Source organism: Procambarus clarkii, chromosome 75, assembly GCF_040958095.1.
Source record: "Procambarus clarkii isolate CNS0578487 chromosome 75, FALCON_Pclarkii_2.0, whole genome shotgun sequence".
Taxonomy (NCBI): Eukaryota; Metazoa; Arthropoda; class Malacostraca; order Decapoda; family Cambaridae; genus Procambarus; species Procambarus clarkii.
The window spans coordinates 4,104,526-4,120,152 of NC_091224.1; the positions used below are offsets into that span (position 1 = coordinate 4,104,526).

At 42.5% G+C, this 15,627-nt stretch overlaps 1 protein-coding gene across 1 annotated transcript in view; it reads left to right on the plus strand.

Moving 5' to 3' along the window:
- LOC138356942 (serine-aspartate repeat-containing protein I-like) overlaps nt 1-5,112 on the plus strand; it is a 9,421-nt gene extending 4,309 nt beyond the window's left edge. Inside the window, exon 2 of the mRNA XM_069313477.1 lies at nt 4,145-5,112. Within this exon, the coding sequence (XP_069169578.1) occupies nt 4,145-5,112 (968 nt within the window). The remainder of the gene's footprint in view (nt 1-4,144) is intronic.
- Nucleotides 5,113-15,627: the final 10,515 nt, after the last annotated feature.

Genomic DNA, 15,627 nt, shown 5'->3' on the forward strand with positions numbered 1-15,627 from the left:
TGTGTGTGTGTGTGTGTGTGTATGTGTGTGTATGTGTATGTGTGTGTATGTGTATGTGTGTGTGTGTGTATGTGTGTGTGTGTGTGTGTGTGTGTGTGGGTATGTGTGTGTGTGTGTGTGGGTATGTGTGTGTGTGTGTATGTGTGTGTGTGTACTCACCAAGTTGTACTCACGTAGTTGTGCTTGCGGAGGTTGAGCTCTGGCTCTTTGGTCCCGCCTTCCAACCGTCAATCAACTGGTGTACAGATTCCTGAGCCTACTGGGCTCTATCATATCTACATTTGAAACTGTGTATGGAGTCAGCCTCCACCACATCACTGCCTAAGGCATTCCATTTATTAACTACTCTGACACTGAAAAAATTCTTTTTAACGTCTCTGTGGCTCATCTGGATACTAAGTTTCTACTTGTGTCCCCTTGTTCGTGTCCCACCCGTGCTGAAGAGTTTGCCTTTGTCCACCCTGTCAATTCCCCTGAGAATTTTGAAGGTGGTTATCATGTCTCCCCTTATTCTTCTGTTTTCGAGAGATGTGAGGTTCAGCTCCTTTAGCCTTTCCTCGTAGCTCAATCCTCTCAGTTCCGGGTCGAGCCTGGTGGCACACCACTGAATCTTCTCTAACTTTGTCTTGTGTTTAACTAGGTATGGACTCCAGGCTGGAGCTGCATACTCCAGGATTGGTCTTACATAAGTGGTATACAGGGTTCTGTGTGTGTGTGTGTGTGTGTGTGTGTGTGTGTGTGTGTGTGTGTGTGTGTGTGTACTCACCTATCTGTACTCACCTATTCGTGCTTGTGGGGGTTGAGCTTTGGCTCTTTGGTCTCGCCTCTCAACTGTCAATCAACTGGTGTACAGATTCCTGAGCCTACTGGGCTCTATCATATCTACATTTGAAATTTTCAAAACTACATCATATCTACAAATAATACTCACACACCACACTGTACATGTCCAATGTACACATGTACGCACGTGTACATATCCATGCACACATGTACGCACATGTGTACATATCCATGCACACATGTACGCACATGTGTACATATCCATGCACATGTACGTGCGAGTATTCAAATCTATCATATCTACTTTTACATTTGAAAAATGTGTTTGTGTATATCTGTGTATTCACCTAGTTATATTCGTCTAGATGTGCTTGCGGGGGATTGAGCTCTGCACTTTCGGCCCGCCTCTCAATTGTTACCAATTTGAGTATTAAGGTCATGTACAGTGTGGTGTATGAGTATTAAGGTCATGTACAGTGTGGTGTGTGAGTATTAAGGTCATGTACAGTGTGGTGTGTGAGTATTAAGGTCATGTACAGTGTGGTGTGTGAGTATTAAGGTCATGTACAGTGTAGCATGTGAGTATTAAGGACATACACAGTGTTGTGTGTGAGTATTAAGGTCATGTACAGTGTTGTGTGTGTATATTAAGGGCATACACTGTGTGGTGTGTGAGTATTAAGGACATACACAGTGTGGTGTGTGAGTATTAAGGGCATACACAGTGTGGTGTGTGAGTATTAAGGGCATACACAGTGTGGTGTGTGAGTATTAAGGGCATACACAGTGTGGTGTGTGAGTATAAAGGACATACACAGTGTAGTGTGTGAGTATTAAGGGCATACACAGTGTGGTGTGTGAGTATTAAGGGCATACACAGTGTGGTGTGTGAGTATATAGGACATACACAGTGTGGTGTGTGAGTATTAAGGGCATACACAGTGTGGTGTGTGAGTATTAAGGACATGTACAGTGTGGTGTGTGAGTATTAAGGACATGTACAGTGTGGTGTGTGAGTATTAAGGTCATGTACAGTGTGGTGTGTGAGTATTAAGGTCATACACAGTGTGGTGTGTGAGTATTAAGGTCATGTACAGTGTGGTGTGTGAGTATTAAGGAGATACACAGTGTGGTGTGTGAGTATTAAGGTCATGTACAGTGTGGTGTGTGAGTATTAAGGTCATGTACAGTGTGGTGTGTGAGTATTAAGGACATGTACAGTGTAGTGTGTGAGTATTAAGGTCATGTACAGTGTGGTGTGTGAGTATTAAGGTCATGTACAGTGTGGTGTGTGAGTATTAAGGTCATGTACAGTGTGGTGTGTGAGTATTAAGGACATGTACAGTGTGGTGTGTGAGTATTAAGGTCATGTACAGTGTGGTGTGTGAGTATTAAGGACATGTACAGTGTGGTGTGTGAGTATTAAGGTCATGTACAGTGTGGTGTGTGAGTATTAAGGACATGTACAGTGTGGTGTGTGAGTATTAAGGACATGTGCAGTGTGGTGTGTGAGTATTAAGGTCATGTACAGTGTGGTGTGTGAGTATTAAGGTCATGTACAGTGTGGTGTGTGAGTATTAAGGGCATACACAGTGTGGTGTGTGTGTATATTATGGGCATACACTGTGTGGTGTGTGAGTATTAAGGACATACACAGTGTGGTGTGTGAGTATTAAGGACATACACAGTGTGGTGTGTGAGTATTAAGGACATACACAGTGTGGTGTGTGAGTATTAAGGACATACACAGTGTGGTGTGTGAGTATAAAGAATATACACAGTGTGGTGTGTGAGTATAAAGAACATACACAGTGTGGTGTGTGAGTATTAAGGACATACACAGTGTGGTGTGTGAGTATTAAGGTCATACACAGTGTGGTGTGTGAGTATTAAGACCATACACAGTGTGGTGTGTGAGTATAAAGGACATACACAGTGTGGTGTGTGAGTATTAAGGTCATGTACAGTGTGGTGTGTGAGTATTAAGGTCATGTACAGTGTGGTGTGTGAGTATTAAGGTCATACACAGTGTGGTGTGTGAGTATTAAGACCATACACAGTGTTGTGTGTGAGTATTAAGGTCATGTACAGTGTGGTGTGTGAGTATTAAGGTCATGTACAGTGTGGTGTGTGAGTATTAAGGACATGTACAGTGTGGTGTGTGAGTATTAAGGACATGTACAGTGTGGTGTGTGAGTATTAAGGTCATGTACAGTGTGGTGTGTGAGTATTAAGGTCATGTACAGTGTGGTGTGTGAGTATTAAGGTCATACACAGTGTGGTGTGTGAGTATTAAGGAGATACACAGTGTGGTGTTTGAGTATTAAGGTCATGTAAAGTGCGGTGTGTGAGTATTAAGGAGATACACAGTGTGGTGTGTGAGTATTAAGGACATGTACAGTGTGGTGTGTGAGTATTAAGGAGATACACAGTGTGGTGTGTGAGTATTAAGGTCATGTACAGTGTGGTGTGTGAGTATTAAGGACATACACAGTGTGGTGTGTGAGTATTAAGGACATGTACAGTGTGGTGTTTGAGTATTAAGGTCATGTAAAGTGTGGTGTGTGAGTATTAAGGAGATACACAGTGTGGTGTGTGAGTATTAAGACCATACACAGTGTTGTGTGTGAGTATTAAGGTCATACACAGTGTGGTGTGTGAGTATTAAGGTCATGTACAGTGTGGTGTGTGAGTATTAAGACCATACACAGTGTTGTGTGTGAGTATTAAGGACATGTACAGTGTGGTGTGTGAGTATTAAGACCATACACAGTGTTGTTTGTGAGTATTAAGGACATGTACAGTGTGGTGTGTGAGTATTAAGGTCATGTACAGTGTGGTGTGTAAGTATTAAGGTCATGTACAGTGTGGTGTGTGAGTATTAAGGGCATGTACACTGAGGTTTGGTGTGTCAGTATTTCTCACTGTCGCGCAGCCTCTCTTCTAAACTTGATCTTCCTCACCAAGGACTTCCTTTTATCAGACACATTTCTCACCACAGATAAAGCACAAGTTTTAATTAAAGTGATCAATCACTTGCAGAATTTCTCCGTTTACCCAAATTTTTTAAACCTATTTTTTCTATTATTTTAAAATATATTTAATATATATATATCATATTAACGTAAGTATATTTCACGTTAACCTTTATTATTTGAACAAATCCACAAGAGCCGTGATGAAGGTTCGAAGCTCACGGCCCTTGTGGATTTGTAAATAATATATATCATATTAATATTTAATATATATCATAATATATGATATATATTAAACATATATCTCATATATATATCACACCTCCGTCTAGACTCCTCTGGCTCTCACTACCAACGGCATTATCATCTTTAAAATACCTCCACAGAACATCATGCCGACCTAAACACCTCCACAGAACATCATGCCGACCTAAACACCTCCACAGAACATCATGCCGACCTAAACACCTCCACAGAACATCATGCCGACCTAAACACATCCACAGAACATCATGCCGACCTAAACACATCCACAGAACATCATGCCGACCTAAACACGTCCACAGAACATCATGCCGACCTAAACACGTCCACAGAACATCATGCCGACCTTAACACGTCCACAGAACATCATGCCGACCTTAACACGTCCACAGAACATGCCGACCTTAACACGTCCACAGAACATCATGCCGACCTTAACACGTCCACAGAACATCATGCCGACCTAAACACGTACACAGAACATCATGCCGACCTAAACACGTACACAGAACATCATGCCGACCTTAACACGTCCACAGAACATCATGCCGACCTTAACACGTCCACAGAACATCATGCCGACCTAAACACGTCCACAGAACATCATGCCGACCTAAACACGTCCACAGAACATCATGCCGACCTAAACACGTCCACAGAACATCATGCCGACCTTAACACGTCCACAGAACATCATGCTGACCTTAACACGTCCACAGAACATCATGCTGACCTTAACACGTCCACAGAACATCATGCCGACCTAAACCCGTCCACAGAACATCATGCCGACCTAAACACATTCACAGAACATCATGCCGACCTAAACACATCCACAGAACATCATGCCGACCTAAACACATTCACAGAACATCATGCCGACCTAAACACATTCACAGAACATCATGCCGACCTAAACACATTCACAGAACATCATGCCGACCTAAACACATTCACAGAACATCATGCCGACCTAAAAATACTTAAGTGTCTCCTAAATGGGGTGATCAATAATATTAAAATTCCATATAATAATATTTCCTGCACGGATCTTCAATGTAATGTCCACCAAACTGTCTCGGTGACATGACATACTTTTGGTATGTCATGTCATGTGAAAATAAGCTGAGGGGATTCGAACACATGACTATGACACTGGCAAACTCTACCACTGTAGCAAACTACCAATTTGAGGTAAAATTTGTCAAACAAAAGTTGTCTCCTGCTGAAGGATGGCGAGTCATGGATGAAACTTCTGGATCCATTAAAATATTGTGTGTTTAAAAGTAATAAACATTACATTAGTGCTTTGTACAGTGCTTTGTACAGTGCTTTGTACAGTGCTTTGTACAGTGCAGGTGAGATTGAATTTAACTTTAGTGCAAGTATGTGTGTGACTTGTGTACATCTTGCCCCTAATGGTAACTATCCTCAACTGTAACACCTGTAATGGTTAAGATGCAATAAACAAATCTGAATATTCAGGAAAAATATTTTTGGGTAATGAGGTGACTTGAGCCGTTGTTCTGGGGATTCCCAGACACCTGTCGTAACCCATCAACCAATTATAGTTATGATATCTCACTTACCGTCTTCTCTGGCAATGTTAAACTTGGGGCACCTGAACTGTGTGTGTTACAGACTGTCTCTCCCAAGATACATCACCGTCTGTAATAACCACCTCTGTAGTCGCTCCCATTCCTGAGTTATATCACCTGTGTCCTCTGATAACTATAGATACAATTTGATAATATTCTCATTGGCTTTTCAACCTTATAAACAACACATTTCTAAATACCAAATTGCATAAAAAAGAACACTTTCTTTACAACGTTTAGCATATTTTGGGGTGGTGGAGACTGTTCATTACTAACACTGGAGGAGCGTTCCTGCTCACAGTCCACAGTGCCTCCAACACAGTTGACATATTTGAACATCTAAAAATTTCGTAGGGAATTACTAAAGAGAAAGATTTGTTATGAAATCGTTAGAAACATCCATTTTTCTTATCGGGTATGCAAACAAGGAACAGTTCAGTCCTTTATTTGTTGCTGTCTGTATTATCTATTGTTGAAAAAGAGTTAAGAATTAGGCTGTAGCACAGAAATTTCTTTACTGTTGGGCTTAAAGCCAGTCGACCCCAGGAAGGGTTATTAAGAACTCCACAATAGCTTACTGACCAATAGCCCTAAATATCATTCTTAAGTGTAAATATACTAATTAATGGGGTACAACTCTCAGTGTTTAGCTGCAATAGGAAAATTGTTAGTTACACCAGTGATGTAGAGCTACTAGCGTCAAGGGAAAATGTTGTGCAGGAATTGTCAAATAACGTCAAAGTTGTAATAAATGAGTTTTCCTTCAGAACTCTAGAGTCGATTTATACAAATCTCGATCGCAAATTACTAGGAGGAAAGAGATTCTAGTAAAGTATTCTGAAAAGCTTCTGTGGAATATTAAATCGTCACAGGTCGATTTGACGAGTAAACCATTCTGATGTTAATCACAACACTTGCCGTCTTGAATCAATCATCTAAGAGTTGATCCTTGCACTCATCGCACTCCTTGATGGATTCACCTACACTCGAAAATAATTTATGCACGAAGAATATCCTGTTCTCTGGAGGGAACCTTCATTCATTATCGGGGTTTTCAGGCGATCATTTATCACTGAGAACCCAATCTTTACTACATATAGCAACTTGATTCAAATATTTCTCCAGAATGAGTAATGTTTATAACATGGTAGCAAGTGTAGAGGATAGAGGAGAACACTGAGCCATGGGGGCATGATTGGTGCTGCGAGTTTGGTGTAGCAAGTGTAGAGATAGAGGAGAACACTGAGCCATGGGGGCATGATTGGTGCTGCGAGTTTGGTGTAGCAAGTGTAGAGGATAGAGGAGAACACTGAGCCATGGGGGCATGATTGGTGCTGCGAGTTTGGTGTAGCAAGTGTAGAGATAGAGGAGAACACTGAGCCATGGGGGCATGATTGGTGCTGCGAGTTTGGTGTAGCAAGTGTAGAGGATAGAGGAGAACACTGAGCCATGGGGGCATGATAGAGGAGAACACTGAGCCATGGGGGCATGATAGAGGAGAACACTGAGCCATGGGGGCATGATAGAGGAGAACACTGAGCCATGGGGGCATGATAGAGGAGAACACTGAGCCATGGGGGCATGATAGAGGAGAACACTGAGCCATGGGGGCATGATAGAGGAGAACACTGAGCCATGGGGGCATGATAGAGGAGAACACTGAGCCATGGGGGCATGATAGAGGAGAACACTGAGCCATGGGGGCATGATAGAGGAGAACACTGAGCCATGGGGGCATGATAGAGGAGAACACTGAGCCATGGGGGCAGGATAGAGGAGAACACTGAGCCATGGGGGCAGGATAGAGGAGAACACTGAGCCATGGGGGCAGGATAGAGGAGAACACTGAGCCATGGGGGCATGATAGAGGAGAACACTGAGCCATGGGGGCATGATAGAGGAGAACACTGAGCCATGGGGGCATGATAGAGGAGAACACTGAGCCATGGGGGCATGATAGAGGAGAACACTGAGCCATGGGGGCATGATAGAGGAGAACACTGAGCCATGGGGGCAGGATAGAGGAGAACACTGAGCCATGGGGGCAGGATAGAGGAGAACACTGAGCCATGGGGGCATGATAGAGGAGAACACTGAGCCATGGGGGCATGATAGAGGAGAACACTGAGCCATGGGGGCAGGATAGAGGAGAACACTGAGCCATGGGGGCAGGATAGAGGAGAACACTGAGCCATGGGGGCATGATAGAGGAGAACACTGAGCCATGGGGGCATGATAGAGGAGAACACTGAGCCATGGGGGCATGATAGAGGAGAACACTGAGCCATGGGGGCATGATAGAGGAGAACACTGAGCCATGGGGGCATGATAGAGGAGAACACTGAGCCATGGGGGCATGATAGAGGAGAACACTGAGCCATGGGGGCATGATAGAGGAGAACACTGAGCCATGGGGGCATGATAGAGGAGAACACTGAGCCATGGGGGCATGATTGGTGCTGCTTAATATTAACAATTACTCACACAACAAACATGACTTGTTAAGATTAAATTTATATCCTGTCGGAAGCAGCTTTGTTTTATTTGACTTGATTTACCGAGCACGACTCCGTCCCGGTCCTTCGGTCCCGGTCCTTCGGTCCCGGTCCTTCGGTCCCGGTCCTTCGGTCCCGGTCCTTCGGTCCCGGTCCTTCGGTCCCGGTCCTTCGGTCCCGGTCCTTCGGTCCAGGACGGACCCAAACGTCGTCGTCGGTTCATCTTCTGATGTGTGGTTTGGTCATCATATCTTCAGCCCCGTTATTGTGACTCATCGTCTGCATCTTGTTCTTGAAGTTGCAGGGTTCAAGAATTTCCCTTCGTCTTTGTTGATGATTCCCGTTACTATTTTGTATGTTGTGATCATGTCACCTCTTTTTCTTCTATTTTCTCGCTTTGGCATATGTAACACCTACAGCCTCTCCTCGTAGCTCATGTTCATCAGTTCCGGAACCAATTTCGTCGCTTGCCTCTGCACCGTCTCCATTGAGGTAATTCTTGAGATATTGGCAACCTTCAATCATATTCCAATTTTGATCGCACAAAAGTCCCGAAGTTTTTTTTTTTTAATATTTCACCACCCAAGTATTTATAAGGTATTGTGAAGTTGGTAAGTGTGGCACAGGCGCCTCGCTCAGTGTTCTTTGTTTGGTTCTTTAATGACAGTCTGTTCTCCAGAATGTTTTCCCTTAGATTTCTCTTTCTTTCTGTCAATTATATTATTCTTTAATATGTGTGTGCGAGTGCGTATGTAACTTAGTTGTGCGTAAGTTTTCCTGTAACTACACTTAGGTGTAGATAACTAAGTGTAGTTACAGGATGACAGCTACGCTCGTGGTGTCCCGTCTTCCCAGTTCTCTTTGTCGTATAACGTTGTGAAACTACTGACGGTTTTGGCCTCCACCGTCTTCTCACTTAGCTTGTTCCAACCGTCTACTACTCTGTCTGCAAAAGACTCTATATAATGCTTTTTTGGTACCTTTGTTTCCTTAGATTGACTCTTTGTCTTCTTGTACGTTGCTGGTTTAAGGACTTGCACCTTGTCAATTTGGTCGATTCCTGTTACAAATGTCAATAATCAGGAATCACATTGACAGGTTAATGTGATTCCTGTTAAGAAGTGTATCTTAACCACTGAAGGTGATTAAGATGCTTTTATAAACTCAGGATGTGATGTAACTATATATTGCTCAGGATGTGCTCAGGTTTACAAGCAATTATTACAAGCTCAGGATGTGATGTAACTATATATAGCTCAGGATGTGCTCAGGTTTACAAGCAATTATTACAAGCTCAGGATGTGATGTAACTATATATAGCCCAGGATGTGCTCAGGTTTACAAGCAATTAATACAAGCTCAGGATGTGATGTAACTATATATAGCTCAGGATGTGCTCAGGTTTACAAGCAATTATTACAAGCTCAGGATGTGATGTAACTATATATAGCTCAAGAAGTGCTCAAGTTTACAAGCAATTAATACAAGCTCAGGATGTGATGTAACTATATATAGCTCAGGATGTGCTCAGGTTTACAAGCAATTATTACAAGCTCAGGATGTGATGTAACTACATATAGCTCAGGATGTGCTCAGGATTACAAGCAGTTATTACAAGCTCAGGATGTGATGTAACTATATATAGCTCAGGATGTGCTCAGGTTTACAAGCAATTATTACAAGCTCAGGATGTGATGTAACTATATATAGCTCAGGATGTGCTCAGGTTTACAAGCTCAGGATGTGATGTAACTATATATACTTACATCACAAACATTGTATAACTGATACATTACATGGTCAATCTTGGGTACAAGTCCAATGTATCATCAAGTGTTCCAGTACTCATATAGTAGTTACAGAGTTCAGCATACCTCAGCCCAGGAGGGCGAAATAAGTTTCAAGGGAGTGCATGTTTTCTCTTTCACACAGTTGACACATGGTGTATTCCGACACTTTCACACAGTTGACACATTGTGTATTCCCACACTTTCACACAGTTGACACATGGTGTATTCCAACACCTTCACACAGTTGACACATGGTGTATTCCCACACTTTCACACAGTTGACACATGGTGTATTCCCACACTTTCACACAGTTGACACATGGTGTATTCCCACACTTTCACACAGTTGACACATGGTGTATTCCGACACTTTCATACAGTTGACACATGGTGTATTCCGACATGTGGGTTTTGAGAAAGTTGTCCAGACTGGTCCATATCCCAGGCGTATTCTGGCCAGCAGTGGGAGGCCGACGGCCGCCCAGCCTCACCACCACCTTACACCATACTGAAAGTCCCCCCCCCCTCCCCCAGGAGGACGGTGAGCTGGAACTGTGTACAGTGTTGCTGGACACCAACACTGTACATGGTTGGTGGGGCTCGCCTCCTCCTGCTATCTTATCCTCACTTATCATCGTCGTTTTCGCATCAAGAAGTAAGGAATAAGTCTTCTTATCATTCTTGCTATTGCCTTATGCAGCGCACACAAAATTTCTGCTATCAAACAGGAGTTTTAATCATAAGTTTGTCTGTGATAAGTCATGTTTAATGCGTTACTTACACGAATAACTGCGAAAGAAAATGCTATTTATATATAAATATTTAAATCTCTGTTTAGGATAAAGTAACAAATCCAGATTTTGTGCAGCTCTTAGTACCAGTCTGTGAGTATCTGTGAGACTCTGTTAGTCTGTCGTTGTCTGAGAGTCCGAGAGGTTGGTATATTATATATCAACCCGTTCTCGCAAATTTAATAAGTCAATATTGACTTATTAAATATGTGCATAGGTGACATACTTAACATAATAGATACCCTTAAAAAGATTCATAGAAAACACCGACCTTACCTAACCTTGTTAGTATCTTAAGATAAGCATCTTATTGCTTCGTAATTACAATTATTACCTAACCTATAATAGGTATAGGTTAAGTAATAATTGTAATTACGAAGCAATAAGATGCTTATCTTAAGATACTAACAAGGTTAGGTAAGGTCGGTGTTTTCTATGAATCTTTTTAAGGGTATCTATTATGTTTAGTATATCACCTATGCACGTAGTTAATAAGTCAATATTGACTTTACGAATTTGCGAGAACGGGTTGTATATATACTGAGGTGTACTCAGGTGGCTGTGAATGTAGAGTCAAGTATCCGTTCCATCGTCAGTAGTTCAATGGAGTGACTGTTCATTTGTTTTTTGCTTTAATACATTAACATGTAAAACTGTGTACCGAATTGGTTTTGACAGCTTCGGTAGTAAGATCATTCCAGTATGTAACGACTCTTAGACTAGAGTAACTATTTCAGTAACCTCTGTGACTCATCTGTTGTTCCAGTTCCTAATTATGTTTTCTCGTTCTACTCATTCCTATTTGGTATATTGCTTTTCTATCAAATTCAACTTAGTATCTTGCACGTTGTCATCATGTCTACCCTATTCCTTCTTTCCTTCAGAGAAGGGAAGACATGTTCTTTCAGTCTTTCTTCATATCACAGTTGAATATTTTTATATTTTCAAGTTTTGCTTTCTGTGTAATTAGGTAAGGGCATGATGCCAACGCTGCATAATCAGTAACGAGTGCCACGAAGGTTGTAAACAACAGTGTGGGAAGGGTTCTGTGCCCCATGTTTCTGAAGGATATAACGGATATAACCGGACGTTTGGTTATACTACATCAGCTTCCTTGCTTAGTCTCCTGATGTCTGCCTGAAGCCTAAGATCTTGACATTTGTCTATTTATAGGTTCTAGTTTTCCAAAGTGAGACGTTGTCTTTCCACTTTTGATAAACACTTTGTGACTCAATTATTCATGTGCTTTTTAAGGTTTTAAAATAATGGTTTTGTGAAGATAGATTCAGGCAGTTTTCCTTCAATAGTTGTTAGACTAACTGGCCGATAGTTCGACTATACTGATCTAACCCTTTTCTTAAAAATCAAAATACTGGACTCATTTACAACTCGATTATGTCATTCAGCTCAACCCAATTAGTTGGTCAGTGAGCCATGCTGGGCTTACTAACCTGTGATCTTTACACCTTAGTAAATACCTCGCCTGGTCTCTGGCGACCTAATGGTCTTGAATTGTTCCTATTTAAATAAGTTCCTCTCTAGTAACCATTAAACTGGTCAGCTTGACCTCTTCACCACTGTCATAGACTTTCCCTTCACCTGGGCTGTAGGAGACTCGAACCGTGGACCCTCACACGTGAGGCCGAAGCTCTATCAACTGAGCTATGAGTGGTCTTAATGAAGAATTTGTTTTCTTCATAGATTAGTTCAGCTTCAGGCACTTTATCCTTTCTTAGTTTTCAACTGTTATTAATATTTAAATATGGTGTTGTTCTATACTAATTCCTCACAGACAAGTTAGACGGAGAGAAAGAATAACAACATATATTACGGCACACTTAACATTAAGTAGTAAAGGGTGCGTTGGCTGGTGCAAAACTGAGCAACACAGTGTAATAAAATTTTAAAATAAAGTTAGATATATATATATATATATATATATATATATATTCACACATACCAAAAGAATAGGGGTGGTAGAAGAAGAAAATATCAAAGTGTTCAGTGAGGATCCACAAGGTCTTCTCTGAGTACTCTTTATTTCCTTCTCCGAGACTATGGGTCCCCTACATTTGCACCAGTGTTGCTTTTCATGATATCTCTGGTTGTGTGTTGCTCTGCTTCTACACACAAACAGATCATCTCTAAAGATACTCAGACAAACAACGGTAAAATAGCCGACAGATACAACGGCAAGATAAGACTGGACATTGAATTGGATCTTCTGTGATATTTTCTATTGGAGAGAATTTCTGGTTATACACACAGCACATTATGCACAACCACATGAAGGACCAAACAACTGACGCTACTGTTCGTTTCAGTAGGATGAAACCCCCAGTTAATGTGAATTGTTAGTGACAATATATTACATTTTCCCCTCTCTCTCTCTCTCTCTCTCTCCATCTTTAGTTACAGAAGTAGTCTTTAGTAGTTAGTGCCACCCATTACAGTGACAGGGTTTAGTGGTTAGTACCACCCAATACAGTGGCAGGGTTTAGTAGTTAGTACCACCCATTACAGTGGCAGGGTTTAGTGGTTAGTACCACCCATTACAGAGGCAGGGTTTAGTGGTTAGTACCACCCATTACAGAGGCAGGGTTTAGTAGTTAGTACCACCCATTACAGTGGCAGGGTTTAGTAGTTAGTACCACCCATTACAGAGGCAGGGTTTAGTAGTTAGTACCACCCATTACAGAGGCAGGGTTTAGTAGTTAGTACCACCCATTACAGAGGCAGGGTTTAGTAGTTAGTACCACCCATTACAGTGGCAGGGTTTAGTAGTTAGTACCACCCATTACAGAGGCAGGGTTTAGTAGTTAGTACCACCCATTACAGAGGCAGGGTTTAGTAGTTAGTACCACCCATTACAGTGGCAGGGTTTAGTGGTTAGTACCACCCAATACAGTGGCAGGGTTTAGTGGTTAGTACCACCCAATACAGTGGCAGGGTTTAGTAGTTAGTACCACCCATTACAGTGGCAGGGTTTAGTGGTTAGTACCACCCATTACAGAGGCAGGAGAGCTAATTTCTTCTCCCAGTTTCCTGTGGGAAATGGGAAAATTGCCCGTTATTTGCATCTACCTTCACCATCAAACTACAGCAAGTATCTTTATCAGTTGTATTCTACTGCTGCTTTTATCGTTAGTCAGCAGGCGTTTTTTCCGTTAGCTGCAGTGACCAAAGACGGGTAATGGGTATATGTTACCATTAATGTTCGGGATTTGTTACCACAGTAACAGTCAGTTACACAGGTTATCTTTACCCGTTACCATATGAGGTAACGCCAGGCCGATACCGTCGCCCGGCACCGTTGTCATCTATGGCACAAAATGCTTGCACACACTCGTTGATGCAGTTTGTATTTTCATCAGTTGCTTTCGTCTGTTCTATCCACTGATTGACTACGTCCGTTACCTGCAACCTTTTCCTGTTGCGTTACCAGCGTCCGTTTCCTGTTGCGTTACCAGCGTCCGTTTCCTGTTGCGTTACCAGCGTCCGTTTCCTGTGGCGTTACCAGCGTCCGTTTCCTGTTGCGTTACAGCGTCCGTTTCCTGTTGCGTTACCAGCGTCCGTTTCCTGTGGCGTTACCAGCGTCCGTTTCCTGTTGCGTTACCAGCGTCCGTTTCCTGTTGCGTTACCAGCGTCCGTTTCCTGTGGCGTTACCAGCGTCCGTTTCCTGTTGCGTTACCAGCGTCCGTTTCCTGTTGCGTTACCAGCGTCCGTTTCCTGTTGCGTTACCAGCGTCCGTTTCCTGTTGCGTTACCAGCGTCCGTTTCCTTAACTGGCAGCTTACCAGGGTTGTGGCCACCAATTACCGCCATCCATTACAACTGCTGGTAATCTCCCCCCGCGTTCCCTCATTACTTCCCACCATTAACCTCAACTCATTAACCAAACAGCTTTTTGCTCCCTTCCTCACCTGTGCCTCTTCCTCCTCCCACCACACACCTCTGGATAACATCCACCTCTGGATAACATCCACCTCTGGATAACATCCACCTCTGGATAACATCCACCTCTGGATAACATCCACCTCTGGATAACGACCACCTCTGGATAACGTCCACCCATAACATTCCATCTACAAAATAAACATCAAGGGGGAAAGCAAAACATCTCATCTAGAGAGCTTCATGTTACTTACATCAAGCTCCGTAGGTAAGAAAACAAATTGTATATACAAATAAACTCAAAAGATTTGTAAACAGCTATGTAAATAACAAGAAATAGACATGTAAATAACAAGAAATAGACATGTAAATAACAAGAAATAGACATGTAAATAACAAGAAATAGACATGTAAATAACAAGAAATAGACATGTAAATAACAACTAACAAAAGCCATTTACATAACCACAAACCATGTAGACAATGCGTGTAAACAAGAGCAGTGTGGTAATAGAGGCAGCGTCTGAGAGAAGAGCAATGCTGCTTGACGCTCTACGACTCTCTTGCTACAGAGCAGACTCTTCTCTATACCACAGAGACAAACTGATGGACGGGCAACTGCCTCCCGCGATAGAGCCCCGGTGACTACCGGATCATAAGATGAGGGGACGACTGCCTTAGAGCTCTCATAGAGCACAAGATGGAAGAGCTCTCATAGAGCACAAGATGGAAGAGCTCTCATAGAGCACAAGATGGAAGAGCTCTCATAGAGGACAAGAAGGAAGAGCTCTCATAGAGGACAAGAAGGAAGAGCTCTCATAGAGCACAAGATGGAAGAGCTCTCATAGAGCACAAGATGGAAGAGATCTCATAGAGCACAAGATGGAAGAGCTCTCATAGAGCACAAGATGGAAGAGCTCTCATAGAGCACAAGATGGAAGAGCTCTCATAGAGGACAAGAAGGAAGAGCTCTCATAGAGCACAAGAAGGAAGAGCTCTCATAGAGCACAAGAAGGAAGAGCTCTCATAGAGCACAAG